This window comes from Panicum hallii, chromosome 5 (assembly GCF_002211085.1).
Source record: "Panicum hallii strain FIL2 chromosome 5, PHallii_v3.1, whole genome shotgun sequence".
In the NCBI taxonomy this organism is placed as follows: domain Eukaryota; kingdom Viridiplantae; phylum Streptophyta; class Magnoliopsida; order Poales; family Poaceae; genus Panicum; species Panicum hallii.
The window spans coordinates 19,357,506-19,385,503 of NC_038046.1; the positions used below are offsets into that span (position 1 = coordinate 19,357,506).

The 27,998-nt window shown below is 44.1% G+C and overlaps 4 protein-coding genes and 1 long non-coding RNA gene across 5 annotated transcripts; 1 reads left to right on the forward strand and 4 right to left on the reverse strand.

Annotated features, from left to right (window-relative positions):
• Nucleotides 1–4,447: 4,447 nt before the first annotated feature.
• LOC112892541 (CASP-like protein 1U1) lies at nt 4,448–4,849 on the reverse strand. The gene has a single exon (XM_025959679.1). It carries the CDS (start codon nt 4,847–4,849, stop codon nt 4,448–4,450), a length of 402 nt encoding a protein of 133 aa, XP_025815464.1.
• A 614-nt stretch (nt 4,850–5,463) lies between these two features.
• LOC112892542 (tyrosine--tRNA ligase 1, cytoplasmic-like) lies at nt 5,464–10,077 on the reverse strand. The gene is made up of 7 exons (XM_025959681.1): nt 9,988–10,077; nt 6,737–6,842; nt 6,551–6,633; nt 6,221–6,366; nt 5,906–6,011; nt 5,694–5,753; nt 5,464–5,544 (listed from the first exon to the last, which is right to left on the reverse strand). The coding sequence occupies exons 1-7, from the start codon at nt 10,069–10,071 to the stop codon at nt 5,464–5,466; spliced, it is 666 nt and encodes a 221-aa protein (XP_025815466.1). The 5' UTR covers nt 10,072–10,077.
• An 839-nt stretch (nt 10,078–10,916) lies between these two features.
• Nucleotides 10,917–13,894, reverse strand: LOC112891551 (vesicle transport v-SNARE 13-like). The gene is made up of 5 exons (XM_025958442.1): nt 13,641–13,894; nt 13,460–13,518; nt 12,983–13,171; nt 12,114–12,284; nt 10,917–11,331 (listed from the first exon to the last, which is right to left on the reverse strand). Exons 1-5 carry the CDS (start codon nt 13,732–13,734, stop codon nt 11,179–11,181), a joined length of 666 nt encoding a protein of 221 aa, XP_025814227.1. The 5' UTR covers nt 13,735–13,894; the 3' UTR covers nt 10,917–11,178.
• Nucleotides 13,895–15,825: 1,931 nt separating this feature from the next.
• Nucleotides 15,826–20,867, forward strand: LOC112894527 (IAA-amino acid hydrolase ILR1-like 1). Its single transcript, XM_025962276.1, has 5 exons — nt 15,826–16,256; nt 17,350–17,475; nt 18,513–18,827; nt 19,430–19,558; nt 20,267–20,867. Exons 1-5 carry the CDS (start codon nt 15,903–15,905, stop codon nt 20,678–20,680), a joined length of 1,338 nt encoding a protein of 445 aa, XP_025818061.1. The 5' UTR covers nt 15,826–15,902; the 3' UTR covers nt 20,681–20,867.
• A 2,848-nt stretch (nt 20,868–23,715) lies between these two features.
• Nucleotides 23,716–27,992, reverse strand: LOC112893501. The gene is made up of 4 exons (XR_003228827.1): nt 25,902–27,992; nt 24,412–25,654; nt 24,255–24,336; nt 23,716–24,166 (listed from the first exon to the last, which is right to left on the reverse strand). It is a non-coding gene; the product is annotated as an uncharacterized LOC112893501 (long non-coding RNA).
• Between the last annotated feature and the right edge of the window lie 6 nt (nt 27,993–27,998).

A 27,998-nucleotide genomic window follows, 5' to 3' on the forward strand; every position in this document is an offset into this window, starting at 1 on the left:
TAGGGGTAATATTTTTGGGTGGTTTCTTAATGGTACGGTTGGAACTATACTAGAAAGGGCGTGGTAAAGTTTCGGGTCGATCGGAGCTCGTTTGGCGCATAAAATGATGAGCTAAAGAGGGTTCAGGGGTTAAACAGGGGTCTAAGGGCTTATTCGTAATTATCCGGAGGGAGTAAGGGCCTATTTGCGAATCCTAGAAATACTCAGGGTTTGCTAAAGGATGTCAAGTATATCCAGGTTTATGTAATGGGGGGGTTTGGTTTGAAATAACGGAAATAGCAGGGCTTCTTTGGCAAAAGGGAGTAAGTAGGGGGGGCTCCTTTGGAAAAATAGGGAAGGGGGGGCTCTGGGCAAAAAGCCCTCTCTTCCTCCTCTCCCCCTCGTGACCGAAACAGAGGAGGGGGACAGGGGCGGTGGCGGCGGCCCAATCCGGCGGCCCGGGGCTCGGTGGTGGCCCGGGGGTGGGAGGAAAGGGAGGGGGAAGCAAGGGGAATCGGTTCCCGGCCTCACCTCGGGCCGGGGCGGCGTGTGGAGGCCGGTCGACGGCGGGCAGCGGGCGGCGGCAGTGCGGTGTGCGACGGCGGCGCTACGGCTTGGGGCGGGAGGCTGTGTGCGGGTGCCGAGCTCGGAGGCGGGGTGGGGGCCCTTTTATAGGTGGCTAGAGGCGGTGGGGCGGTGGTGGCCGGCGGCTCCGCGGGCGGCCATTAATGGTGTTTGGCCGCTCGCGGCCGTCGTGACGCGGCGTGGCGGCGAGGGCGCCGGGCGTCGCACGTGGGGGAGGATCGGGTGCTGTGCGGCACAGGGGCAGGAGGAGCGGCAGCACGCGCGGCGGTGGCGACGGGTGGCGCGGCGGGCGGCGCGGCCATGCGCGGGGGAGCGCGCGCGCGTGCGCGCACGGCACGGTGAAGCGCGGGCCAGGAGCGTGGTGCGTGCGACGGGCGGCAAGGCGCGGCGCACGGCCACGCGTTGCGCGTGCGCGTGCGTCGCGGCGCGGCCGGGGCAGCGCAGGCGCACGGCCGGGGCGGTGCTCGGGCGCGCGGCTGGGGAAAGGAAGGAGAGGGAGAAGGGAGGAGGGGGAAAAAGAAAGAAAGAAAGGAAAAGGAAAAGGGAAGAAAAGAAAAGGGGGGAAAAGGAAAAGAAGAGGGAAAAGAAAATAGGAGGAAAATGGAAAAGAGGAGAAGAAGAAAGAGAAAAGAAGGAATGGTGAAAAAGAAAGGGAGAAGGAAAGGTGACGCGCGTCGGCGATTTTCGCGGCGGCGACCGCGGCTGGTCAGCCACGCGCGTGCGACATTCGCACGCTGCGCGAGGAGAAAAGAGAGGGGGATTGCGTCGGCACCGATCGCGGCGGATGGTCATGCGTGGGCGACAGGCCACCGAGCGGTGCGGAATGGGACGGCGGTCATGTTCGTGTCGGTTGTCAGGGTGGCGGGGGAAAACGGAGAGGGTTAGGGTTAGAGTTTGGATGGGCTTTGACGACGACTAGGTTTTTGATCGAAAGATTTTAGCGCGTAGTTTGATTTGATAAATTTTCAGGGCGTCACAGTGTACAACCTCTGCAGACTGAAAACTGATATATCAGTCGTGCTCACGGTTAAGAACGGCTTTGACCCTCACGTGATAATTGAACTTGAAGATGAATTAAATCGTGGACCATATTTATGGTTGTGGTTATGGTTATGCTGTATCTCTTCTATCTCTTTTAGTGTGGATTCTGGTATGAATTTATACCTTAGTAATCAGGTGCTAATAATAAAACTTGACCAACTAAAATTGCTTATCGTAGTAAGCCAGTCAGCTTTTCCTTGATTTTGGTCTTCATGTCATATAATTACCAACACTTGCTAAGTACCAACCATAAGTGTACTCACGTTTGTTATAACTACTGCTCAGAAGAGAAAGTGATGTGAAGTTTTTTAAAGATGATGCTGAGTTCTAGACCTGCGCAACCCGCGGTCGATTGCGTGCGAGTTATAGTGAGTGACCGTGACCATGTCGAGGGGCTGATGCAGCGCCGCTATACTGTGCAACATCTGATCTGATCTAATGAGGTGAGAACGAACTTACTGTGCCCAGCCAGGTGGATGCATGTTTTTTTTTTGACAGAGAGAGAACCAGAAGGGGAGAGGCATGCGAGGACTGTGTGGTGGTCGCTTAGTTAATTTTGTGGTCTGATATCATTCCTGTGTGTTCATTAACTACTCCAAAATCCTGCATACAAGCTGTGTTATTCTACTTTCTGATCTCAGAAAAGAAAAGAAAACTACATTATCAGTCCAGTTGGTGGAATCCCCTCCTCTCTTTTATCCTTCTGACGGGAAACCATTGATTCAAAAAATAAAAAATAAAATGCCACCCTGCTTTCTGGATGTCCTCATGTACTGGGCCTTATTTGGAGCCTTGGGCCTAAAGCAGGGTCTGCTGCGCACGGCCCATTTACTTTCATGTCTCTAGACTTTACAGGCTCGCTCCTGCATCCCTACCTACGAGTACTACTCTGTGGCCTGTGCAAGATGATGCCCCTCTGCTCCTCCACTCCACCCCAGGAAGATATATATGGGCTATAGCCTAGAGCTACCGAGAATGTCTCCTTTTTTTTGGTTACAAAGAGTTGAATGTCAATTATATTTACAAATGAAATGTTAAGTAAGATAACCTTAGTACCTGTAGACTGGATTAAATTCTGAAACCTGCAAATTAAAGATCACCAGCACATCAATCAATTTGTTTATATATATTCCTCACAGAGGAATTGCTAAAATATATGTAAACACAAGCGCGCGCTCTCTCTCTGTCCAGTCAAACCAATGGAAGCTCTCTCTCTCTCTCTAGTTAAGCTGGAACAATATTTAGGTATTAAACCGTGTTTTTTTTTGAAGCTAACATATGAAACATGCTTTAGGTACACTGAGAATGTGAGTTAGACGAAGAAAATGGGGGTGACAATTGCACAAGTAAGCGATTTATTTATTTGGTCTCTTCTATATCTCTCTCCTCTGGCACGACCTGTATCTGTCCTTGGCCTTTGGCTTTTGTCCCTGATCGTGGTGAACGGCTCTAAAAGTCCACCGTTGGAAAGCAATTGTCCTTTCCATCTAATCTGGGCAATGCAAGGCCACTGTAACAAATTGCATCCATGATCCACCGGTCAAACAATGCATGGAACGCCATTGCCATGGAGCCTTGCCTATTTGCCTTGGTAGATGATCTATAGGCCTGGATACTTGTTGGATATCTTGTTTTTTTTAATGAAAGATACCCATCTTTTTATTGCCACTCACACGCCACTTTGTCTGTCATTGTGTGTCAGTCTTTCATGCATTGTCTTCTTGATCAGTCTATAGGGTTCCAGCAGCTGATCCGTCTCCTAAACCAGCTAGCTCAGTTACTGTAGCTCTTCTGTAGTCTTTGGAGGCGCCTGCCTGCTCTGACGCTCCGTGTGGCTTTGCAGGCTGATAGTGATGGGCCGGGCTTGGGCATGTCCGCCGCTGCTGTTCTTCAGATGCATACAAGCATATACACACACACTTCTCCCTTTCTTCAGATGCCCTGCTGTTCTAATTGTGACACCGTGTTATTACAATTCACACACACACATGATTTCGGGCTGCAGGACACTCAACAGATGCATACATGCATGTAATTGTGTTGTCCGGCTCAACATTTTAACAACCTTTTAAATTATTTCTGTGTCATTTGTACTCAGTCGACGCAGCAAGGTTATTTAAATTTAAAGACGATTTAGCAGCTTTCTTTTTCAGCAACCACCAGTACATTTCATCTGCTGATAATGGTATCGATCCGTATGACCGTATCTACCGGCAGGCCACAGCTTGGTTTGCCTTTAACTGCTTTGGTTTTCACTCCTCTTGAACAAGTTCAGAATCGTGTGATAGGTTACTCCGCCTTACAGCCTGAACGTTGACTGAAAGATTTGATTATAGAGTTCAGATTTCATAGATAGGCGAGTATCTCATGACTTCAGATTCCAAATCTGAAAAAGTATGTGACCATTTGGTGCTTAATGTTTGAGCAAAGGCAACTGAAACCCTTGTAAATCGAACTACACTGTCAAGGGGTTCAGAGTTTGAACGTGCAGCTGTCTGCCTGCCTGTTTCTCTCCTCGTAAGATTGCCTAAATTTCCCACATTTTCAGTCACGATTTGGATGTGAAATGAGAGGCCAGGGGGGTTTTCGGTTCTGCCATGAAGGTTGTTGGCATCCTGTTCCTAAAGAAGAAGGTGCGTGTGCGTGTTTGTTAAAAAAATGTCGGAATCTGCTGAGCTAACAAAACATTTCTGTACTGCAATTTATATACAACACTCCTCACGGTTCACTCTCCAAAGATCTTGCTAGCTTGCGGTGCCCCAGCATTCTCACTCAGCTGAGAAGGATGCGAGCAAAGCAATGGCGCCGCCGCCGGTGCAGCACAGCCGGGGGGTTGAGCTTGTCACCAGTCACACGACCCTCCCGAGCTACCCCTGCGGCGCGCGTCCCTGGCCAGCGCCGCGACGGCGACGGCGACGGCCGCGCACGCGCCAACGCCCGCCGCGACGCTCACCTTCCCGCAGAACGCGCCGGCGGCGTCGCACATGCTGCCACCGCCGCCTCCTACGTCTACCCCGCTGCTGCCCCACGGGCCAGCCGCGCCGCCAACCACGCCGCGCGCCGCGAAGGCCGTGCCGGCTGCCGAGAAGAGGAGGCCCTGCGCCGCGGCGTCGAGGAGGGGCACCAGCTGCAGCTGCAGCGAGCCGATCGCGGCGGCGGCGCGCACGGCACACAGGTACAGCGCCGCCGCAGAGCAGACGGCCGAGATCGCGCCGGCCACCACGAAGTACCTGCACGCGCTCATCTCAATGGATCAGTTTGTCCCTGGTGCTTATTTGGTGCTGCTTTGAAGCTCTCGAGTTTTGTTTCCTGGGTTTTTGGGGGTGAACATGGTTCGATACCCAGGCTACAGGATCTTCTCGATCCGCTGATTTTGCCGTGGTGGCTTCCGGTGGTGCTGCACTTTTACTTCCTCCTAAAATGTGAAGGAGAATCCTTCTTCATCCGGCGAGATTTGCTCTATCCCCATTCAGCGTCTTATTACGTCTCGTTTTTAGATGTTACTTACGGTGGTTTTTTTAAGGCGTTACTTACGGTGGCTTCTGAAAAATATAATGGCCTTCAATGGCCCCATCTTGCTAGTGGAGGAAGTCTCTATTCGGCTCCAGTCGGCGGTGGCAGTCGAAGGTGAAGTCTGGGGTATCGATGAGCAGGAACCGCATGTTGTAATGCTTTATAGTTTGCACAGGTTCTTGTATGGTCCCTGTATAATCTATGTATGTCTGATCTTATAAATAAATTCATCCCTTCTCAAAAAAAATAATCTAGCTAGGCAAAATGTGGCTACCCTAACCAGGCTAAAGAACGCCATAAGTTTTACACCCAATCAAGGGTGCTGATGCAGAATCGACACATGGTTCAGGCACTACGGCGTTCAGGTTCCTTGCTGGTATGATCACCTCCACTCTGCATTTGAGACCCACCGGTTCTTCTGTACGCCTGCACAAGAATGGTACCAGATCATCATGCATCTAGTCAGTAGTAAGATTTTTCAGATCATGCAGTGAGCATGAGGGAGGAACATGGTGCCTTGCCAACAAATCTAGTCATGCTACTGATTTTTTTCTGATCTAAGAAGGAGAATGTACCTTGACAGTATCAAGCAGAGCTTGGGCGTCAGGATGCTTTTCAAAGTGATCGCGAACAGGCTGGAGAAAAACAAGAATTTGTAAGGTCGGATGAGTATATTCTTCTAGTATGAATGGACGCCTCAACTCTAAAAGATAAATTCAGACAAGTCCCTTTTGAAGAGACAGTACTAATTCGCAAGGTTGGTTAACAGCAGGGAAGGGGTTTAAACCTGCAATATCTCGTTTATTGCTTTTGCGAGAGCGAGCTTCACATCATCAGGGTGAAGAGTGCCACTACGGTATTCTTCATGGAGTTGTTCTATTTTACTGTAGGCCCTGTTTCACAAGCAGCAAATGTCACATCTGAACACAACCTTAAAATCGCTTATGGTGTTATAAAAGCATAGCCTAACTGGTGCATGATTCTGAATGAATTGAGCTCCTGCTTGATAGAGTATGCCGTTTCACATGAACTGCACATATACCCGCTCAAATGGTGTGTATATAAACAGAAAAAAGGATTCCGGTTTGTAGTTGAATATTACCTGTTACTGCCATCAGTTTCCTTGCAAAGCACAGCAAACCTTCCAGACTTGGGCAAGACTATGTACTCGATGTACTCCAAGCATAGATTTCCTTCAGTAACTTTGTGAGGGCAGAAAGCCAGTCTTATCTTCTCATTCACCTGAGACTGCAGTAAGCAACTTGATCATGAACACCACAGCGAGAGAAAGGGCATAAAACATTGACTGACAGATGTTTCTGTACAAAAAAAGGGTGTCTCATGGCTGATAGATGATGTGTTTATTATTCAGGTTGTTGAAAAAAATCTGATTATTGATATTTAGAAAAGGACATATATCAAGAGAAATAACCTCACTGTCTTCCATAAAAATAGCCGAGGATGGATCGCTCTTTGACATTTTTTGCTGACCTTCTTTAATACCAGACGACATATCTGCAATTGACATTAATGGACAAAACAATTCACAAACCAAGCACTAACTTTGAACCACATGAAAACATAAATCTAACCACATCCAGTAGATATAAGCACATACGGCGTGATAGAATAATTGGCCTGCTATTCCTTTTGCTGGCCTCACAATAGTCTCTAGCAAGCATATTCACCTTTCTTTGATCCAAACCCATCTGGCATATGTCTACCTGCAGAAGGAAATGAATAAACAATTTCATAACTACCGCAACAGTTATAGCTAGAAAATTGTTTATTCAATGCAAACATTCTATACTACTTTATCATTACCTACTGACTAAATCAAATTAGCTGTGAATACAGCCATGAAGCTTCAATGGAAGAAATTATTGAAAACGGAAAGAGATGGATGCGTGATGAGGTGATGATGTGTTTTAGAAAATATGCAGAGAGTGTGTCCAGGCTCAAAGTACACAAGCTAGATAGTAGATATTCCATTCTTCTAGAAACTGCAAACAACTTTGCTAACAGTGTGGTGATTTGTTTTCAGATACTTGAAGGCCAATTTGATAAACTTTGCCATCAGTGTTGTAATGTAGAGGATCATAACGAAGTCTTTCACCATTACAACTTCAAAGTTAAGACGAGAGAACCTGATTCAGCGGATTGGACGGTGAGATTATACTTTGCTGAAGTGAAAGAGATTTTTGGGAGAAAGTACTATTTTTGCTGGCCCCTAGAACCAAATGAAGACGGTATTAACTCTTGTCTAATGAAACAATCTTTGAAGTATATGTGAATGGATATAGTGTTTTAATACAATCTGCCGGACATTATTATTAATAGGTCCTTGTTATGCATGCATGAAGCAAGGAGTGGAAGACTTGAAGCACCCTGCAACAGGTGGTTTTGAAATGGGCTTCACTGATGCTACCTTGTTTGGGTATGCAGAAGATTGATGTTAAAACCTGATGTTATTGAACTAGTGAGACTATGGCATAGTATCAAGTCCAATGAACTTGAGTATTGTAGTCCAAGTTCTAATATATATGGATGGTAATTTATTTTCTCGCACACTGGAAGCGTTGTAGACTATTTTATGATGATGATATGGTGAATTATTTTGTGGATCTTTGATGAAGACGGATTGCATGTTTGCATATTAATATAGTTTTCTGTGTGACCCGACCAAGCGAAGTGATTATTGCAAAAATCAACGTATTTGTTAATTTGGTGAACCATGCTTTGTGATTAGTAAAAAGTATACCTATCACTGGATCTCGTAACTTACTCTAGTTTTTGAAAACTGTTGAACATTAAACAATTTGATTTGGAAAATTAGGATTACATTGTTTGGCCCTGAATTGTGGGGTGGTTTGTATAACACAAGCTGGTAGAAGCAAGTTGCATGTTGTGGGATTCCATAATCTAGACCGCAAAAGCTAGACAACAACATTGAGCATTTGGATTTGGATCACAAGTTAGATTTCACAATGGATCCATACTTTGGGTCATGCGCGGATGATACAGATTTCACAAAAGTTTAAACTTGTGTAGCAATAGCGCAATACTACTATTTGTTAGCTAGTACTGCATGGTGCAGTTGGGTCACTGGCATGTGGGCCCGGCCCCACACGTCAGTGACCCACTTTCCGGGGTGTGCTCCTCGGCTCCCTCCATCGTAACAAACTCTACCACCACTCTTGTAAAAGACAGGAGAGACGAAAAAGAATGAAAAGAAAAGCAAAGCAAAGAAAGTTGGCTCTGAGCAGGTGGTGGGAGGGAGGATGAGCAGGTGGTGGGAGGGAGGATGCCGGCGGCGAGGGTTTAGGAAGGGGCGGCGACAGCAGCGAGGGAGGGACTGGGACTAACGGGCGGGCGGAGGGGATTGGAAGGGCACACCGGCCGGCGGCTACGGGGCTTGCGAGCATGAGGTGTGGTTCCCACGGCGAGTTGGCAGAGTTAGCTGCAGCCTCGGAAATAGCAATGGAAAATCAAGGCGGGCGCAACAGTGTGCCGGCCCGCGGTGGAGGTCGCCGAGGAAGGTCGCGCAACTGACCCTCAACAACTTACTCATGCTATTATGAATATCTCTTACTATAAAATCATGTGTTGATAAATATATATATTTCTTTCTTGCTATAGAACCATATGTTGACAAATGTATATATTTCTTTAGACATTGCTGTTGCGTGGTGGGTGAATATGAGACTTTGAGACATTGCTGTTGCGTGGTTGGTGAATATGAGACTTTGATTCAGAGTAGTGGCATTTGGAAAGAACTTGTTGATGATGCAAGAATTCGTGGGCTAATAAAGCCGATAAAAGCAAACAAACTCATTCAGCTGATGAAAGATTTAGAAGTGAATACTGCAAATCACTCCAGTGATTCTAATTGTGGACTTTCAAGTGAACTGTGTGTGCTAAGTTTGAATATAAATACTAGATATATATATTATCGTAGCCGAGAATTTTAAAGATTTTTCTAGCAATTATTCTCATTTATCCTGGAGCTAGATCCATTTTTAGAAAACTCTAGAATCTTTTTCATGGGCTCTAGACATTTTATTTGAACTCCTCCTATTCCAATCTATCTCTAGGAATTTTTCTAGAATTTCTGAGATTTTCTAGATATTTTTCGTGCTTTAAAACATTTGCTAGAGTTTTCTAGAATTGTTTGCGCACTGAAAAACAATTTTTGTAAAACAAAGAAAATCCTAACCCTTAACGGGTCCGGAGCTGACAGAATCCGACCCGACCCGACCTGCTAACCCGCTAGCCAACCCGTTTTCCCTCACACCGCCTGGCCGCCGCCGCCACCCTCGGAGTGCGCGCCACGGACAACCTCGCCGTCCGCGCCTATAAAACCTATGGAGACCCGTTCGCCCCGCATCTTGCTCCGCGCCCCGCGCCATCCTACACAGCGCCGCCAAAATCAAGCCGAGCCGGGCGCCGCCGAATCCCGCCGGCCGTTGTTGCCCCGATTCGCCGTGTGCCTCGCGAGCCGGAGCTACACTATCAAGGGGTTCAGAGTTTGGACGTGCAGCTGTCTGCTTGTCTGTTTCTCTCCTCATAAGATTGCCTAAATTTCCCATATTTCAGTCGCGATTGGGATGTGAAATGAGGGGCTAGGGGGTTTTCAGTTCTGCCATGAAGATTGTTGGCGTCCTGTTCCTAAAGAAGAAGGTGCGTGTGCGTGTTTGTTAAAATAAAATGTCTGAATCTGCTGAGCTAACACTTTGAAAAAAACAATTATAAGCTTTCTTTAAGTTGCTAAAAGAACTAAATAAATACTTATAGGCTTCCTTTTTGCACACAATGCATCATGTGAATTTGCATTAGATATACTTGCTAGGTTGCCTAGTGCCAACTAACCTTGAGAAACAATATATGAGCACACTGCATGAGGGGATACATAATCTGGGTAGCAGTCAGGGCATCCTTCTCGCTTCGACCCATAATTTGGCAACACCCGTGCAGTAATCAAGAAAAAAAAAGTTAGTTTCCATAACCATATCATAAGTTATTTACAACCTCTGAATCATGCAGTCCAGATGAGTAACTTTAACCCTAATCCTTGCTCTAATTCCATGTTACTAACCTTGGGGATTTGAGAAGATGAAAATCTCCACCAGTGAAGATAGCAGTATATAGGTGACCTTATAGGCCATATGGGCCTCTAGTATTATGGGCTCTAACAGTATTATGCAGATGTCTTCATCAAAGGGTCTTATGGAGTTCTGGTCCAATCTGAACATCCGTGGTATCGACGATCAGACTGCGGAGGCGTGTTAGCAAGTACTCTAGGCAGAACCTAGGGGCCATGGGTAGCAGGCTGCGCCAGCCACTTAGACCGTGTGCCTCCACCCTCCAGGGCTGTATAGATGGGTATTGGATTAGGCAAGGATCTCCTTCGGTTGGTAATGTTTTCTAAACCTAGACCATTATGTACACGAGCTTTGCCTCTCTATAATCAGTCTATTATTTCCCGAGCCATATTTATTTTCATTTACCACATCTCAAAAATGCTGATATGGTAATCTGTGTAATGTGAATGGAACTTCCATCGGGAATTGGCTTATATATTCAGCAGAGCGAACACACTGTGTCTGCCTCGCCGCGTATTGCTCTTGTGTCAGATTTACGCTTATGCAACGGAGTTATATCAGGATTATGTTTATGCGGCGGAGAGAAAACGCACGCCCCCCCCCCCCCCCCCCCCGCCAATAGCTCTCTCATAGAAAGATGAGACTCCTCACCTTTCACCCTCTTCATCAGACCGGAGACGACAAAACGACAGCAAATTGCCCAAATCTGCTTGCAAATAGCTTATCCATCAAGTTTTTTAAGAAAATAAAAAACAATAAAATATACAAAGTTCTGCATTATCACCCGAAACTCTCACAACACCCTCACCATACAAGCATAGGCAATGGAAAGATGCCCTGAACAAAACAAAAGGAAAATTGAATTAAAAAAAATACGCACAGGTTGCAAGATGCACAGAGAAGCTAAACTTCGTAGCTGCATTCCTCCTCCAACCGTTGTTCAATGCAGAGCAATGCCCTAATGCACAAACTTGAAATACAGGATAACTAGAATTGTCAAGACAAGGAGAGCTATGATAAGACCAATGATCCACTTGTTTCTATCCATTCTCCTCACCATGCCTCCAATGATCCTCCTACCCTTGGTAATGTTGTCATCCACTTGGTCCAACTGCAGTGCCAAATAACGATTAAACAACAAGGGTTAAAAAATAACAGGAGATTTGAACAAAACAGACAGCAATCACATGTTAATCACGGTGGATACCGGTTCTACCTTGTTTGACTAATCCAAGTCGAAGCATTTGATAACCTCAGACCTCAGACGCTTGGTGAGGTTTGGTCCAATTCATCTAGTTTATACTTGGTATCTACCTATCTATAATATCTATACAAGTCACCCCCACTCAGCAATTAATCCCTCTAAATCTCTCTCTATATTGATAGTGGGTTCAGTGTTTTATAAGCGTGTGTCCCACAATGGTTGCATGCCTTTAGCCATGTGATAAGAGGTGCACTTAATCAACACATGTAATGCTTGTCACAAATAAAAGAAAGGAAAAGGGAAACTTTAAGAAATTAAGAAGCAAGTCTATGCAAGTCAAGAAATGAACCCAACTAATGTATATACTACAAAAAAAAAAGGAAAAAATGGTGAAGAAGGTAAGTTAGCGTCTATAGTATCTTCTTTAATGTTTGCTGATATCAAAAGGCAGAATAAATATAAATATACACATAAAAACTTTTATGCATAAGCATTTAACAATAGACTATGATGGAAAGGTACATTTCATCTAATCTGAAACACATTAAGGTATAGAGAAACTTGTCAATGACTTCCTTTCAACAAATTGCATAGTACTGGAGCTTTAAAATAATTTGAGACAAAACCAAATGGCACAGAAAAAAACAATTAGTTCAAACACAGGTAGAATTAGGTATACAGTTACTTACTACATCATGAGCACGCAAGAGAGATTGACGCTGTTGACTCAGGTCATGTAAGATGGAGACTCCGAGATCTTCAGTCTCCAGCATAGTTCTATGGCTATCTCTGAGCCTATCGGTTGTTTGGTTCTGTCTTTCAGTTGCCCTGAGCAGTCTTGATCTTTGATCAGCAGAAACCTGAGTGATTATCCAAATACATCATTGGCCTTACATGGAGATCATCAACTTTTGATTGACATGGTTGAAGAATAAAATCATGTAACTAACAAGTAAAATAAACTAAGATTGATGATAAGTCAGATATGCGCACATGAGAGGACAAGAACCTCATACTTCATCAAAATATGAATGGGGCAGATGCTATAGCATGCCGCACACATTAGTAGCCTTTGCGAACATTATTGGTAGCTTTGGCTTATCCATGCTACAGGTGTGCTCTTTAGAATTTCTAGGTATAGAGCTAAAGTGAGTAAAATGGGAAAAATGTGCTTCAACATTTAGAGAGTGTCTACAATGAATTGTAAATTTACCATGAAACAACCAAATCCTGACATTATCTACTCATACAAGGCTTGTTTTTGTCCCAATCAGCTCCACATCTCTAATTTGGAGCGTTTAATGCTTCACTCACTGCAGGTCTGCAGTACTGAAAGGAGGCATATAGAAACTTGTATACCATAATTATAGGGGGTAAAGTTTCAGAAGTTAAGCCAACCACAACCAAACATGTATGGGTGTGAATCAATTCTGACCAGTAACCAACAGAAAATGATGGTTCAAGTATAGACATGTCATGCAAAACCATGTTAACCAACAAAAAAGCACAATTTACTCCAAAGTAGGAATCATTCATGAATTCAGAATAAGCAACATACCCCCAATGCATCTGCCATTCCTGACTCCAGCAACTCCTCCCTCGCCCCTTGCTGTGCATTGCCACTGGTAATCCTCTTCAAAGCTCCCTTGAGGTTATTAAGATCTGACTTGTACTCCCTGATCTTTGCTAGGAGCCCAGCTCTGACGCTTGGTTGGAGGTTCCTTGCTTCAAGATCCATCTTTCTTATCTGAAAAGAAAAACAACATTACCGCTATTCCAGAACATCCAATTAAACACCATAAAGAAAATTTTCCATTCGAGCACTGCTTAGTCTGGTCCTGAAAAAAATTTACGCAATGATGTAATCCATAGCATTGAAATTTTTCCATGGTCGTTGCATAATACAAGCTCTAAGAAGGAGTTTCTTTTTTTTCAACAGCTGAATATAATTCCAAAACCAAAGTCCGTGTGATTTGCAAGAGTAGTGTATTGCTCGGCCCCGTTATTGAAAACAAAACAAGGGAGAAGGGAATACCAGTGCCTCGGCTCCATCGATGCCGGATTTGATCTCCGCCGCCTTCTGCTTCAGCTTCTCTGCAACGGAATCAACCAAACTTCCAATCAGGAGAGAACGCTACGATTCGGAGCGAGACCCTGCCGAAGATTTCTTCCAGGAAATGGAGAGATGTGGGGGGGGGGGGGGTGGACGGGGTTACCTCCTTGGGAAGCTGCGGCGGCGGTGCATTTGCGGGTGAGGGAGGCGGAGGCCTCGCAGTACTGGCGCTCGTAGCCCTCGAAGACCTCGCTCATGGCGTCCCGATCTCGATCCGGGTCGCCGACCGGACTAAACCCCTCGAAATCTTCTCTTGTGCGGGACGATCAGGCTTGTCTTCTGGCCCGAGTCTGGAGGAGTCGCGGCGAAGGAAGGAATTGGGAACGAAGGACACGGGGAGAGTTTTACGCAAACCGCCTTCGAAAACGCATTTTCGGTTGTGCATCTCCATTGATATTTTATTTCTCTCTCTCTCTCCTTCCTAAGTACCGGTTTGCACATCACGAGAGACGATGCTGAAATGAAAAACGCAAGCACTGATGATTATACTTTCCTCGATGCTCAAGCGATAGATTATGGTTTCCGTTATCAGATGTACTACAGTTCACCTGCTTAAGAAGAAACCGTGTTGTTTTTGTTTCTTTAAAATTGCTATTGCTAGCTAGCGAGAGCGAGAGAATAAGATGGTTGCTGAATACTGCAGTGAGAGAATACAACTAAACATCCTAGTACTGATATCACTATTGTACAACAAAGATTATAATAAGAAAGATTTTGATTCCTACCTAGTGTTGTGGGCCGAGTGGCCGTACGCGTAGATCCGCTCCCGATTGTACTAAGCGTGTCTCCAACGAGCTAACGATTTAGCTAGCTGATGTGGAGTAAAGAGAAGAAAAATAATCATTCTGCTCTCTCTCCTCTATCATGTATTTATATTATTGGTTCTCTTTCTCCCTCACACCCCAACCTCATTTGCTGTGCGAGACTAGCGACAAAACAGTCTGCTGGCTCTGTAAAAAAGAACATCTTATCCCTCCTCCACATAGAACTTATGCTGACATGTACCTGCAAATAGCTAGCTGAAATCAACTTGTTGGGAGGCGCCATAATCATTGTGGTTGCCAGACCCAGAATACCAGCAACTATCCCGTAAACATATTCATGCTGTGGCGTCTACTCTGACCGCTATGTCAGAACTCATGCAACACCTCAAACAGACAAACAATTCTGAGGCCACCACTTGCATATGGCCGGTGGCAACGTTGTCCCGCGCCATCAACGAGCACGATGCTAAGCTCATGAGTGGCGGATGTAGAGGTTGAGGGATGGACGTGTTGGGAAGATGCCGTGTAAAGTGTAATGGGTGATCCTCGTTTACTTTCAATCTTTTTTTTTGCAAATTCTCTCTTCACCTGGATTTTCTTATTGAGTATCACATGGGTCAAAATTTCATTGAAAGAAAACTAAAAATTACTCAATTGATACGTAGTCACTCCCCTTGTTGTTTCAAAAAATGTAGTCACTCCCTTATGCGTAGGCCAAAAGAGGTGCTGCGCTTAAAGCACAACTGTTGACTGTTTTAGAAAATAGGAACGATACACTGGCTACCGCTTTCAACAAGGATCTTATATAAAAGGATGATCATAGATTATTACCACTGGGCGCGCAGCGCAGCGGAAGTAGAGTTGGGTAGCTTGCCCCAACGTAGTCGCGCGTCGGTGAAGAGGAAGCAGATCACGGCTCGCAGCTCCTCCTCCTTGTCCCGCCGATAAGCACCACAGCAGCGCATCCTCGAAGTACACACGTGCAGGGTGGGAACGCCGATCACCAATGTGTTAGCACCATGCACTCGGCTAGAGTTGTGTGGAGAAGAGGGGGCGATGATAGCTCGGGTTTGTGGCGCAAGAGTGTTGGCCACCCACAGCCCCACCCCTCGCATGAATAGACCGTTATGTCTGAAGCTCATTAAAATTCTAATTCTCTCGGATCAATATCCGATCCACACGTAACTGTCTCTTGGGCATATCACCAACTACACGATCTCACCCCTGTTAAAACATCTTCCTCTGCAAATAGCTAAACGACAAAAGATAACAGCTCCAACGCATAAGCCTGATACTTGAGATGACTCGTTGAGTCATGACACACTACCTGGTATCAAATCAACCAAAACCAAAACGTCCTGAAACAAAAGACTGCCCAGAAATGGTAGACTGATCAAAAAGCAGAAATGGCCGCACCCACCAGCGGGTCATAAAAAATCAGTTGCATGGAACTGGAAAAAGGCAGGAGAAAAAAAAGAAGGGGAAGTAAAGGAAAATCAGGGGACCGCCGCCCTCGTGTGTGTTTGGTGATTGCCTCGCTCTCAACTCAAACCTGACCTCCACCTCATCAGCGAACCAACCGCACCAAACCGAGCGAAACCATGGCCGCCGCGCCGCCGCCTCTCCTGCTCGCGGGCCTCGCCCTCGCCGCCCTCGCCGCCGCGGGGTGGCCCTCGGCGGTGACGGCGGCGCTGGAGGACCCCGCGGGGCTCCTGCGGCGGGCCAAGGAGCCGGGGTTCGCGGACTGGATGGTCGGGGTGCGGCGGCGCATCCACGAGAACCCGGAGCTGGGGTACGAGGAGTTCCAGACCAGCGAGCTCGTGCGCCGGGAGCTTGGCGCCATGGGGATCCCCTACAGGCACCCCTTCGCCGTCACCGGAGTGGTCGCCACGGTCGGCACCGGCGGCCCGCCCTTCGTCGCGCTGCGGGCGGATATGGACGCGCTACCCTTGCAGGTCCGTCGCAGCCTTCGTTTTCGTCTTCGGTTGCGCTGGCTCTTGCCTGCTATTTCGCTACTGTGTTGAGTTGCTCTGCTTCCTAATTTTTCTGCGGATTGAAGAAAAATAGATATCGGTTTTGCTAAGGATAGAGCGGGACTTTCTTGCCTCCTTGGTCTATTTACCGAATTCGTTACAATCGCAAGCCTCAAGTTTTATCTTGGCCCCAGTACGGTCATCTAGTTTAACGAGGATTGGTTTTTGGAGCCGCTTGCAAAGTGGAAACTGCATTTCGTTCAATATGCTAACGGTGTCAATTTGCAATCCATTTAATAGGCTCTGCTAGCTATAAAACAGCCTGCTACTTGTATTTTATTAGAGCCTATTCCAAATTTTGACTTTTGAGGATTGAATTTAGAGAAGAGGAAAACCGTAGATTCAAAGAACTTATGCGGTACACCAGAAAGCAACTAGTCTTCCAGGGTTTGTGCAACCTTTGCAGTGGAAAGGAGGGCGCACATGTTTGCTCTTTGAAATTTGTTGCAGAGCAATACGAAGTACTAAGGACCAAGGGTCATCTAGGCCAGCACGTGTGATATGGAATTGATATAGGGATGTTTCGAGTTTCCATATATAGTCCATGGCAAACATCCTGGTAAGAAAAGGGAGGAACAGGTGCGAACCTACTCCTAACTAGTTCCCTAGCTGTCCCTCCTGATTAGGAACACGCAGAAAAAGGACTTTGGCTTCTTACTGGGATGAATAGCATGGGCTACCTATGTGCATATGTGACAGTCAAGTGAGCCCTCAATCATGTTGCAGGTGGTGATAAGTGATGAGACAAATATGTGATTCATGTGGATTGCATAATTGTTTTGTGCTTCTTGAACTGGATCGATACATATATTTTCTGGTGCAATAGGTTCATAATTCATACAATCCAATTGATTACTATTCGATATGTGTAGAGCTGCTTCTCAATTTACCAATCCCAAGTTTTAAATCTTGCATTGTATCAATTTTCAGTTATTTATTGCTCTTCATTTGCCCAAAGTGAGGTAGCATTGGTTTGTAGCTGTCCATCTGTTAAAATTCATGTATTGTTTTACAGGAAAGCGTGGAATGGGAGCACAAGAGCAAAGTTCCTGGGAAAATGCATGGATGTGGACATGATGCTCATGTTGCTATGCTCTTGGGATCTGCCAAGATTCTTCAGGAGCATCGTGATGAGTTGAAGGTTGGTTAGAGCAACACGAAATTGCGAGTTTTTCATTGTGCGATTACAAGTTATGAAATAATTGATATTTTCAACTTTGAGTGAGATATCTGGATTTTGAATTTAATTTGGCTACATCGTTAATGGTTGAAGCATTGAGGTTTGGCGACAGTTGGATGTCCAATCCGTCATTTCAACAGACAGCCAGAGACAGATATCCATTTGGATAAGTCTATTGATTTTCATGGTTTGCCTAGCACCTGATCTGTATGCTTGCCAATGATAAGGGAGATTTGTTAATTGATTAATGAGAACCCTTCAGAAAACATTAAAAGATGTTTAACACCTGAATAGATTTGTTAATTAAATAACAAGAGGATAGCCTTCAGAAGACCTATAGACAATGCTTAACACTTGTATGTAGTAATCCTTTCCCTACTTTCATTGCATTAAACTACATGTTCTCAATCCTTTTGGAAATTTGGGCAAATGATAAGGATGCAGACTCTGGTTTTTTGGCATTTTTTTCTGAAAGAAAAATAGCTGTGAAATTCATTTCTCTGATAGTTATTACCCAATCCTAGTTTTTTTAACTAAATCCCTAAGACTGCAGAGCGTACTATATTTTATCTACTGGTAGCTTGCTTATATTTTGCATATTTTAAAATGGGTGTATATTCTCTAAGAGGTAACTTCTTTTAGTCTTATAAAGTTATTCATTTTTTTTATCTCAGGTGTAAATCTATGAAATGCAATATATTGCCTTTTGATTGATCTATTCATTTCTTTAATTGACCGTTGGCAATTTCTGTCAATTGCTTACATGACTCTTTGTAGAGAAAGCACGCATGCACATTAGTCAGCCAATTGCAGATTTGAGTAATTATATTTAGGCTGCACACAACTTATCCTGCTAGTCCACATTGGCCAGTCTCCTTACTGAATCACTTAGTTTAGTTGCCTCCATATTATCAGTTATATGAATTAACTTGTAATCATTGAATTCTAATCACCTAAAAAAATTTCAATGGTTATGAGTGTCTTATTGATTACTGTAGGGAACAGTTGTCCTTGTTTTCCAACCAGCCGAGGAAGGTGGTGGTGGGGCCCAGAAAATGATAGAAGCTGGAGCTGTGGAAAACATAGAAGCCATTTTTGGGCTTCATGTAGCTGACTCTGTGCCTATTGGTGTACTGGCATCCAGACCAGGGCCTATTATGGCTGGGAGTGGATTCTTTGAGGCTGTAATTAGTGGAAAGGGAGGGCATGCTGCACTTCCTCATCACACTATAGATCCGATATTGGCTGCCTCAAATGTTATTGTGAGCCTTCAGCAACTTGTTTCCCGGGAAGCTGATCCCTTGGACTCCCAGGTACCATCATAGCCTTCACCGACTTAATTTGTTGTTGTATGCCATAAATTTCCAAGCAAGAAGCATGTTCTTGACGACCTTCTCTATATCAATCTATATGCTTGATATAGCTCCATTCCGTAGAAGTTACATGCTGTACTATTCTGTTGGTCTAAATTACAGAATAAGAATATAACAAATTTTATAAAATCATTTTGACATGTATTTAGGAGATCTATTTACAATTACTCCAGTTCGTGTTGAAATTTTTATCCTGCTCCTAGCATGGAAACAACCCAGGAGGCCAGCCTGAATTTGCCTGTACTTATTAGAACTAGGCAGCACAGATTGTTCTGAATCCAAATTACTTTACAATATTCAAGACTTAAATTTTACACTCTTTAAGTTGTTCTATATGGGAACTTGTAGTTCCATTCCATATACAAAAGTTGTTTTGCATCACAAGAATTAAAATTGTTTATTCAATATGTTACTCCCAGGACCCAATCAGTTTGTTCAGGGCACTAATTATAGCACTTCCTCTAGTTGAACCTTTGGCAACTTATCCTTATTTACACTCCAGCATCTAATTGATTCCTTTGGGTCCATCCTATGTTCTGCAGGTTGTAACAGTTGGAAAATTTCAAGGAGGTGGTGCCTTCAATGTTATCCCTGATTCAGTAACAATAGGTGGCACCTTCCGAGCCTTTTTGAAAGAGAGTTTTAATCAATTGAAGCAGCGAATTGAAGAGGTAGCAACATTAGTTACATTGGAACTTTGTATTACTCCTTTAATAGTCAATTTCTTAATTATTTTGTACAAATCAGGTTCTCTTATAGAAAGAAAAAGGACACAAGACTTAATGGCTGCTTGAACTTGCTGTTAAGATGACCAATCACTATAATAACTACAATAGTAATTATAAATAGATGAATTTGCACATTTATTGATAGCTGTAGAGTAGTGGGTACTTGCAAGTGGCACCTCATCCTCTGTGCTGTTACCTAATTTAAATATATACTACAACCAAGGATATGACGAATAAGCTGGTGCCCATCCAAAGTTTGGCGCATTCCCTTATTCTCCATCTTTACTTGACTGTACTGCTTTCGATTTGGGCACAAGAGCAGTTCCTAGCGCTTATTCTCTCATGAATAAGCTTATTTACATTGATACAGGCCCACATGTAATTTGTTGTTTGAGCACGCATGATAGAAGTTTTTCTTTCACACTTTACTTTTAATGGAAATTACAGCTGTAGGTAGCTTTCACCTTGATAATTTTTTTAGTGCACTCAGATGGAAGAGTCTGGGTCACAGTGATAGGAGCTCTGACAGTCATCTCATCTGTGTGAATTCCCCAATATTCCCCTCAAGAGTTCTTCAACAATTTACTTCAAGAAAATTTCTCTAGGTATTGTCCTGCAGAGGATCCTCAGCTACTGTCTTTCATGTCCCAGGTGATTGTCTCTCAAGCATCCGTGCAGCGGTGCAGTGCTACTGTGGACTTCCTCAACAAGGATCGCCCTTTCTTCCCCCCAACCAGCAACAGCGCCGAGCTCCATGATTTCTTTGTGAATGTGGCCAGCGAGATGGTTGGCTCCAAGAATGTGAGGGACCGGCAGCCGCTGATGGGTGCCGAGGACTTCGCCTTCTATGCCGATGCGATCCCCTCCACCTACTACTACTTCGTGGGAATGTACAACGAGACCCGTGGACCACAGGCGCCCCATCACTCCCCCTACTTCACCATCAACGAGGATGCCCTCCCCTATGGCGCGGCTGCGCAAGCAGCGTTGGCTGCTCGCTATCTGCTCGAGCACCAGCAGCCTGCTGCTACCCTGGATAAGGCAAAATCCCATGACGAGCTGTAGATAGTTACTGTCTGCTTAATTGAATTCTGGTGAGATGCAAATGATAGCGAATTAGATTGAGCCATTAAAGCTGAATTTTCGGCTGGTCAGCCTTATCTTTCGCCAAGTTATTAAGAAAATGTACATATATTCTGATATTTGCACACTTCGATAATAATCGTTTGCTCGTCGATTGCGCACTCCGTCATCAGTTAGTGCAATGTGCCAGTCATCAGTGGATAATCTGGGAAGCACGGTTTTTCATACCTTTCATATTTCTTATCGTCTGTGATTATATATATATATAGAAAATTTCTTATTTGACACTATTAAAGTCACCGGTTCCTTTCTTCCTTTCCTTTCCTGGTCCTCTAAAAATTTTCATTCCCTGTATGATTATGATTTTAACTTTTATTCCAATTTGATACTCCGTCCATTTTTCCATCCCCTATATGATCACGATTTCAATTTTTATTTCTAATTTAATACTCCGTCCATTTTTTCATGCATCCACCATTAAGACTATCTCCAACAGCCTAGCCATTACGGCACCCAAACTCAAAAATGCGTCGTTCACGTTGCTTCAAGGGAATAATAGTCATGGTCCAACGGAGTAGGCAAACCAAGGACCCATTTTGCGTCGGAGGCGAGTCGGAACCCAAATTAGCGTCTCCTCTCTCCGTCTCTCTCCTACTGCTACCGCTCGACTGCGCCTGCGTTGCCGCTGCCGCTGCCGCCTTTTGCGTTGGAGAAGGCAGCTTTTAGGTGCGTGACTTTTCACTGCCGCAGCAGGGCGCTGGCTGCCCTCTGTCGAAAAGAAACTGAAATCTGCATCGTGGTCTGAATTTCGCATGTTGATTTTACACCGCTTTGGTCGAGAACAACATGTGCTGCTGATTCGGCTACTCCTAACCATTAAGCAGTCCAGCTCGGTGTCTGATTACATTGACAAGTTCTCTGAACTCGTCGATCAGCTCACAGCGTATGAGAGTAATTCTGATCCTTTGTGCTTTACTATGCGTTTTATTGAGGGTTTGCGTGAGGATCTTGGAGCTCCTGTATTACTTCAGCGTCCATCCACACTGGATACTGTCTACGTTCTTGCTCAGTTGCAGGATGAGGTGTCCGCCCCTGGTCGCCGGCAAGATTACAAGAAGCATGACCACTCGTATCACAGTCGACCTCCTACATCCTCAGCTTGGCCGTTACCAGCTCCACCCAAGTCTGACAAGCCGAATTCAGTGCAAGCTGAAGACAGGCATATTGGTGATGCTACTCGGGCTCGTCCACCTGAAGAAAAGCTGTCTGCACTAAGGGCATACCGCCGTGCTCAGGGGTTATGTCAGTATTGTGCAGAAAAGTGGGTTCGTGGGCACAAATGCGCTCATAAGATTCAGTTACATGCACTGTAGGAGGTCCTGGACATATTTCGGTCCACTGATGATAATGGCTCTGTCGATGCTGCTAGATGGGCTGGTGATCAGTTGTTTCTTACTCTGTCAGTGTCAGCTCTATCTGATGCTCCCACACCCAAGACTGTGTTTGTTGGGCCAAATTAAGGGCACCCCTATCAGAATCTTGGTCGACTCTAGAACGTTCATCAGTGAAGCTTTAGCCGGCCAGTTGATAGATATCCAACCGGTGCAGTGCCAGTTCAGAGTGCAAGTTGTTGATGATAATATTCTACCTTGTGTGTCTCTACTTCCTCAGGCATCTTGGTCAGTGGATGGCTGCTCTTTTCAGTCATATTTGAAGATCTTACCTGCCAGTACTTATGATATGATACTTGGCCTTGATTGGTTGGAACAATTCAACCCTATGAAAATCCATTGGCAGCAGAAGTTGTCGGACCCGGGGTCACGGGACTGCGCACATGACATAGACTAATAAGGGATGGGACATGTCCCATACCTTATCCCCATTATAACTACTCGGGCACGAGTAGAACTAGTCGGATCAGAAGAAAACTATCCGAGTAGTACTCGAGTACAGTACTCGAGTAGAACTCCTATGATCATATCTTACTAGGATCTCTGTAACCCTATCCTCCCAGACTATATAAGGGAGGGCAGAGACCCTATAAAAGTAAAACCATCTAAAGCAATACAAACCACCACACATGACGTAAGGTATTACGCTCTTTGCGGTCCGAACTTATCTAAACCTTTATGTTCCTTGCACCTTTGAGGTCCTGATCTCGACGGCACCTCATCTAAAACCTACCACCTCAAGGGTATCCCTCGATGCGTTTGGTGGTAAAACACCGACAGAAGTGGATAGCATTGCCCTACTAAGGTGGCACAGCTGTGCTGCATGGTGACATAGCTCACTTCAGGTTCTGTCATTCAAGTATGCAGTATGCAGATAGATGCCAATGATTCTCCTATGCTGACACTTTCACCAAAAATACGGTCCTCTTAGATCAGTATGCTCCACTCTTTGAAGTACCTTCTGAGTTACTCCCAACAAGAGCTGTGATACCTCTGGTTGATGGTGCAGCACCAGTCAACATAAGGCCATACAGATACAGATATGCTCCTGCTCTCAAGGATGAAATAGAGAAACAAGTACAAGGAATGCTGCAAAGTGGCCTTATCCAGAAGAGTACCAGTTCATTTTCATCTTCAGTATTGTTGGTCAAGAAAAAGGATGGGTCCTCGAGGTTTTGTGTCAACTATAGACACCTTAATCCAATCACTGTAAAGGGAAAGTATCCTATGCCCATAATTGATGAATTCTTGGATTAATTAGCCCATGCAAGTTGGTTCACCTATTTGGATCTCAGAGCTGGTTTTCATCAAATCAGACTTAAACCAGGTGAAGAGTACAAGACTGCTTTTCAGACTCATTGTGGTCATTATGAGTTCAGAGTTGTAGCCTTTGGACTGACAGGAGCATTTGGTACTTTTTAGGGAGCTATGAACTCAACTTTGTCCCCCATATTTGAGGAAATTTGTGTTAGTTTTCTTTTATGACATTTTTATTTACAATAGAAATTTTGAGGAGCATGTTACTCATATTGAGCTGGTATTTGACTTGCTCGCAAGAGATTCATGGAAGATTAAACTGTCCAAATGTTCATTTGCCCAGAGATAGATCTATTATTTGGGCCATGCAATCAGTGAATCTGGGTAGGGACAGATCCTTCCAAGATAGCAGCTATTTCTCAATGGCCTTCTCCATAGAATGTGAGAGAGCTCAGAAGTTTCTTAGGCCTTGCAGGTTATTACAGAAAGTTTGTGAGGCATTTTGGGATCATCAGTAAACCCTTGACTGAGTTGTTGAAGAAGCAAGCGGTCTTTGTATGGACAGCTGATCATGAAAAGTCTTTTACAGCCCTGAAAAATGCTTTGCGCCAAGCTCCAGTGCTGGCCCTTCATGATTTCTCTAAGCAGTTCTGTATAGAAACAGATGCCAATGGGACAAGTGTTGGTGCTGTGTTGATGCAGGATGGTCACCCATTAGCATTTTTTAGTAAAGCCTTGGGACCTAAATCCTTAGGATTATCTGCATATGAAAAAGAATATATGTCAATAGTTCTTGCTGTGCAACAATGGAGGCAATATCTACAACACAAGGAGTTCCTGATATTTACCGACCAGAGAAGCTTGATGCAGTTAAATGAGCAGCGACTTCATACTTGCTGGCAACAGAAAGTATTTACCAAGTTCTTAGGCCTGCAGTACAAAATTATTTACAAACAGCGCTCAGAAAATAGAGTGGCTGATGCACTCTCTTGGAAATCTTCTCACCTGTCTTCCTGTGCTGCTATTTCTGCTTGCCCCCCACACTGGGTTGAGGAAGTGGTGTCTGGTTACCACCAAGACAAACATACTACTGCGGTAGTAGCTAAACTGATGATTGAGTCATCTGCAGTTGCTCACTTTACTCTGCATAATAGGTTACTCAGATACAAGAATATGATTTGGGTGGGGGCTAATCCAACTCTGCAAAACACGTTAATGCAAGCCTGTCATGCCAGTGGCTTGGGAGGCCATTCTGGGTCCTAGTGACCTACATGAGGATGAAGAAATTGTTTGCCAGGAAGGAAATGAAAGTTGCAGTGCACTCATTTGTCAAACATTGTACAGTATGTCAGCATTTCAAGCCTGATAGGTCCAAACTGCCTGGGCTTTTACAGCCACTTGAGGTACCTTCTGTAGCCTGGCAGATGATATCAACGGATTTTGTGGAAGGCCTTCCTCCATCTGGTCAGGCCAATTGTATACTGGTGGTAGTAGATTCCTTTACTAAGTATGGGCACTTTATTCCTCTCAAGCATCCCTTTACTGCTACAGTGGTTGCTAAGGCATTTATCAATGAGGTATACAAGTTACATGGCCTTCCTGCTATCATTGTGTCTGACCGTGATAGAATTTTTACCAGCAAGTTCTGGCAGGAATTATTCAGAATTGCTGATGTTAAGTTACACATATCATCTAGTTACCATCCACAGTATGATGGACAAACTGAGAGGCTTAATCAGACCATGGAAACCTTCTTGAGATGTTTTGTTAATGCCTGTCCATCTAAGTGGTCATAGTGGCTTTCCACTAGCTGAGTTCTGGTACAATACATGTGAACATTCAGCAATTAGGAGGAGTCCATTCTCTGCACTATATGGTCATGAGCCCAGACATTTTTGGTATATCTGCCTTGGACGCAGTGGTCTTTGTTGATCTTGCTGACTGGCTTCAAGAGTGCCAATTGATGTCTGACCTTATCAGACAACATCTACTTCACGCCAAGCAGCGCATGAAGAAGCAGGCAGATTGCCACCGCTCTGAGCGTCAATTTCAAGAGTGTGATCAAGTGTTTCTTAAGCTACAGCCATACGTTCAGTCATCTCTTGCTGCTCGAGCTAGTCAGAAACTGGCCTTCAAGTACTTTGGGCCCTTAAAAGTGCTGGTGCGTGTCGATCGAGTTGCTTATCGTCTCGAACTGCCGTCTTCATCATCCATCCACCTGGTGTTCCACATCTCGTCAGGGGCGGGCCTAGGATTTGGGAGGTGGGTAGTCAAAATTTCAAATGGTGCAAAAAAAAATTTTGACACCCCAAAGTATACATTAATAGCACATAATTAAGTATAAAAATATAAATGGTTCATAACTTGAAATTGTTTAACATATAGATAATAAATGTACTAAATGATCAACATATCAAAGTGGGAATATCTGAAATAAATAGAGGATAAAATTCTAAAACAACATATGACATTGATAAGGAATTAAGGATGCTTACAAATTACAAGATAACTTTACGATCCTCATGGCTTCAAAATACTTGATGATGTCCTCATCATTCGCTTGCAAGAAGAATTCCCTTTCAATAAATTGGTCAAACAATTATTCAAAAATTTCTGCCCCATCTTGCTTCTTAGCTTGTTTTTGATAGTGTTCATTGCAGAAAAGATTCTCTCAACACCAGCAGTTGCAACAGGAAGAACTATAACCAGTTTGAGAAGTTTTTACACAATGGCATGCGGAGAAACCATATTTCTTTTAACTAGCATCATAGACAACTCTGATAGACTTCTCAAATTTTTGAAGTTCTCATCATTCCTCACACGAGCAATATAGAGACGTAGTTGAAAACAAAGTTGGTTCATTTCTTCATAGTCAAAGTCATGAGGATAGAACCCAGCAAGCTTAACCAACTTCTCAATATCAAAGGTAGAAAAGGAGTTAGCTGGACTGAATGCTGCCATACATCTAAGTAGCTCTGTATTTACCTCATCAAATCTGTTATTCAGCTCTGAAGTTGCCTATCAATGACACCTAAAAACATATCAGCATGAAACCAATGGTAGTTAGTGGCACCTCTATAAAACTTAGCTGATCTTTGTATAGGAATATACTTTCCATTCATGTCAACAACTTTAGCTTTATGCTTCTCGCAAAAAGAAGTGACCTTCTTAAGAAATTCTTCCCATTCAGCATCTCTCTCAAAACATCCAATTCTACCTTTGTGAACTCAAGAAGATCCATTGCATTTACAATATCTTGCTCTCTCTTTTGCAAAGCATTGCATAAGTCATTTGTGTATCCAAATATTTCATTCATCAAGTGGAGCAGAAAAACAAACTCAAATGAGTTAAATACTCTGAGCATAGTTTGAGCTCCTAATGCCTCAGAAACTTTACCTTCTTTCCCAACTCTAAAAAGAACTTTCTTGATTGAAGGATACAAATGCATCACATGCATAACAGTTTTGTAATAAGATCCCCAACGTGTATCACCTGGTCTTGCTAAACACATCTCTTGATTCAATCCTTGGCCAGTTTCAATTTCACCCAATTTCAATGCTTCAATCATGTATTCAGCTTGAGCTATGCGAAGCATGCGGATATTCTTGCAAGACATGTCTAGAACATTCAACAAATATGCAAGTTGCCCAAAAAACCATTGACAATCGATATTCTCTTTAGCCACAGCTACAAGGGTTAACTGAAGTTGATGGGCGAAGCAATGAACATAATATGCGGAAGGGGACTCTTCCATAATTAATTTCTTCAAACCATTAACATGACCTTTTATATTACTAGCTCCATCATACCCTTGACCACGTACCTTGGATAAGGGCAATTGATATTTGATAAGCAAGGACTGAATTGCTTCTTTAAGAGTCAATGATGTAGTATCTTCAATGTGCACAAGACCAAGAAACCGCTCAACGTGTTATCCTTTTTTATTGACATAACGCAAGCAAACAGCCAATTGTTCCTGTTGGTATGCATCACTGGACTCATCCGCAAGAATGGCAAAGCATTCATCACCAAGTTCCTCTATAATAAATTTGGTTGTTTCATGAGCACAAGCAGCAATAAGTTGTTTCTGAATCTTGCGGTCAATCATCTGACAATTATGTGGAGCATTTTCAAGAACCACTTGATTAACTTCTTCAAAATTCCCCGCCAGCCATGCCAAAAGTTCCCTGAAATTGCCTTGATTGTTTGAATCCTTTCCCTCATCATGACCACGAAAAGCTAACCCCTGACGCAAAAGATACCTTATGCACTTAAGTGACCATGTCACACGAGCTAGATACTTAGCCTTGAAATCTGCAGTATTTGAGGCCATAGAATCACGAATTGATGTCTTAGGTTTTCATGAACAAATTATATTTCTCCTCCACTTCACTATGAGCACTATCAATAGCACCTGCATGCCTACGAAATCTGATTTTCATATTCCAATTCCGAAACCCTTCATCAACAAAAGCATCTCCACCAGGATATTTGCTATTATCCTTAAACAAATAGCAAACAAAGCAATATGCTGCATCTCTATGCACACTATACTCCACCCACTTGAATTCATCAAACCATTTAGGTTAGAA

Excerpts from the sequence above, each read along its gene's own strand:
- LOC112892542 (XM_025959681.1), bottom strand. The coding sequence starts at position 10,071 with ATGGGTCGAAGCGAGAAGGATGCCCTGACTGCTACCCAGATTATGTAT. Across the intron at positions 6,367-6,550 it reads TTTTTATGGAAGACAGTGAG|TCTCAGGTGAATGAGAAGAT; the intron begins GTTATTTCTCTT and ends TGCTTACTGCAG. Across the intron at positions 5,545-5,693 it reads CTCTGCTTGATACTGTCAAG|GCGTACAGAAGAACCGGTGG; the intron begins GTACATTCTCCT and ends ATTCTTGTGCAG.
- LOC112894527 (XM_025962276.1), top strand. The coding sequence starts at position 15,903 with ATGGCCGCCGCGCCGCCGCCTCTCCTGCTCGCGGGCCTCGCCCTCGCC. Across the intron at positions 16,257-17,349 it reads TGGACGCGCTACCCTTGCAG|GAAAGCGTGGAATGGGAGCA; the intron begins GTCCGTCGCAGC and ends ATTGTTTTACAG. Across the intron at positions 18,828-19,429 it reads CTGATCCCTTGGACTCCCAG|GTTGTAACAGTTGGAAAATT; the intron begins GTACCATCATAG and ends TATGTTCTGCAG.
- LOC112891551 (XM_025958442.1), bottom strand. The coding sequence starts at position 13,734 with ATGAGCGAGGTCTTCGAGGGCTACGAGCGCCAGTACTGCGAGGCCTCC. Across the intron at positions 13,519-13,640 it reads CGCCGCAGCTTCCCAAGGAG|AGAAGCTGAAGCAGAAGGCG; the intron begins GTAACCCCGTCC and ends ATTCCGTTGCAG. Across the intron at positions 11,332-12,113 it reads TCTTGCGTGCTCATGATGTA|TTGGACCAAGTGGATGACAA; the intron begins GTAAGTAACTGT and ends TTGGCACTGCAG.
- LOC112892541 (XM_025959679.1), bottom strand. The coding sequence starts at position 4,849 with ATGAGCGCGTGCAGGTACTTCGTGGTGGCCGGCGCGATCTCGGCCGTC.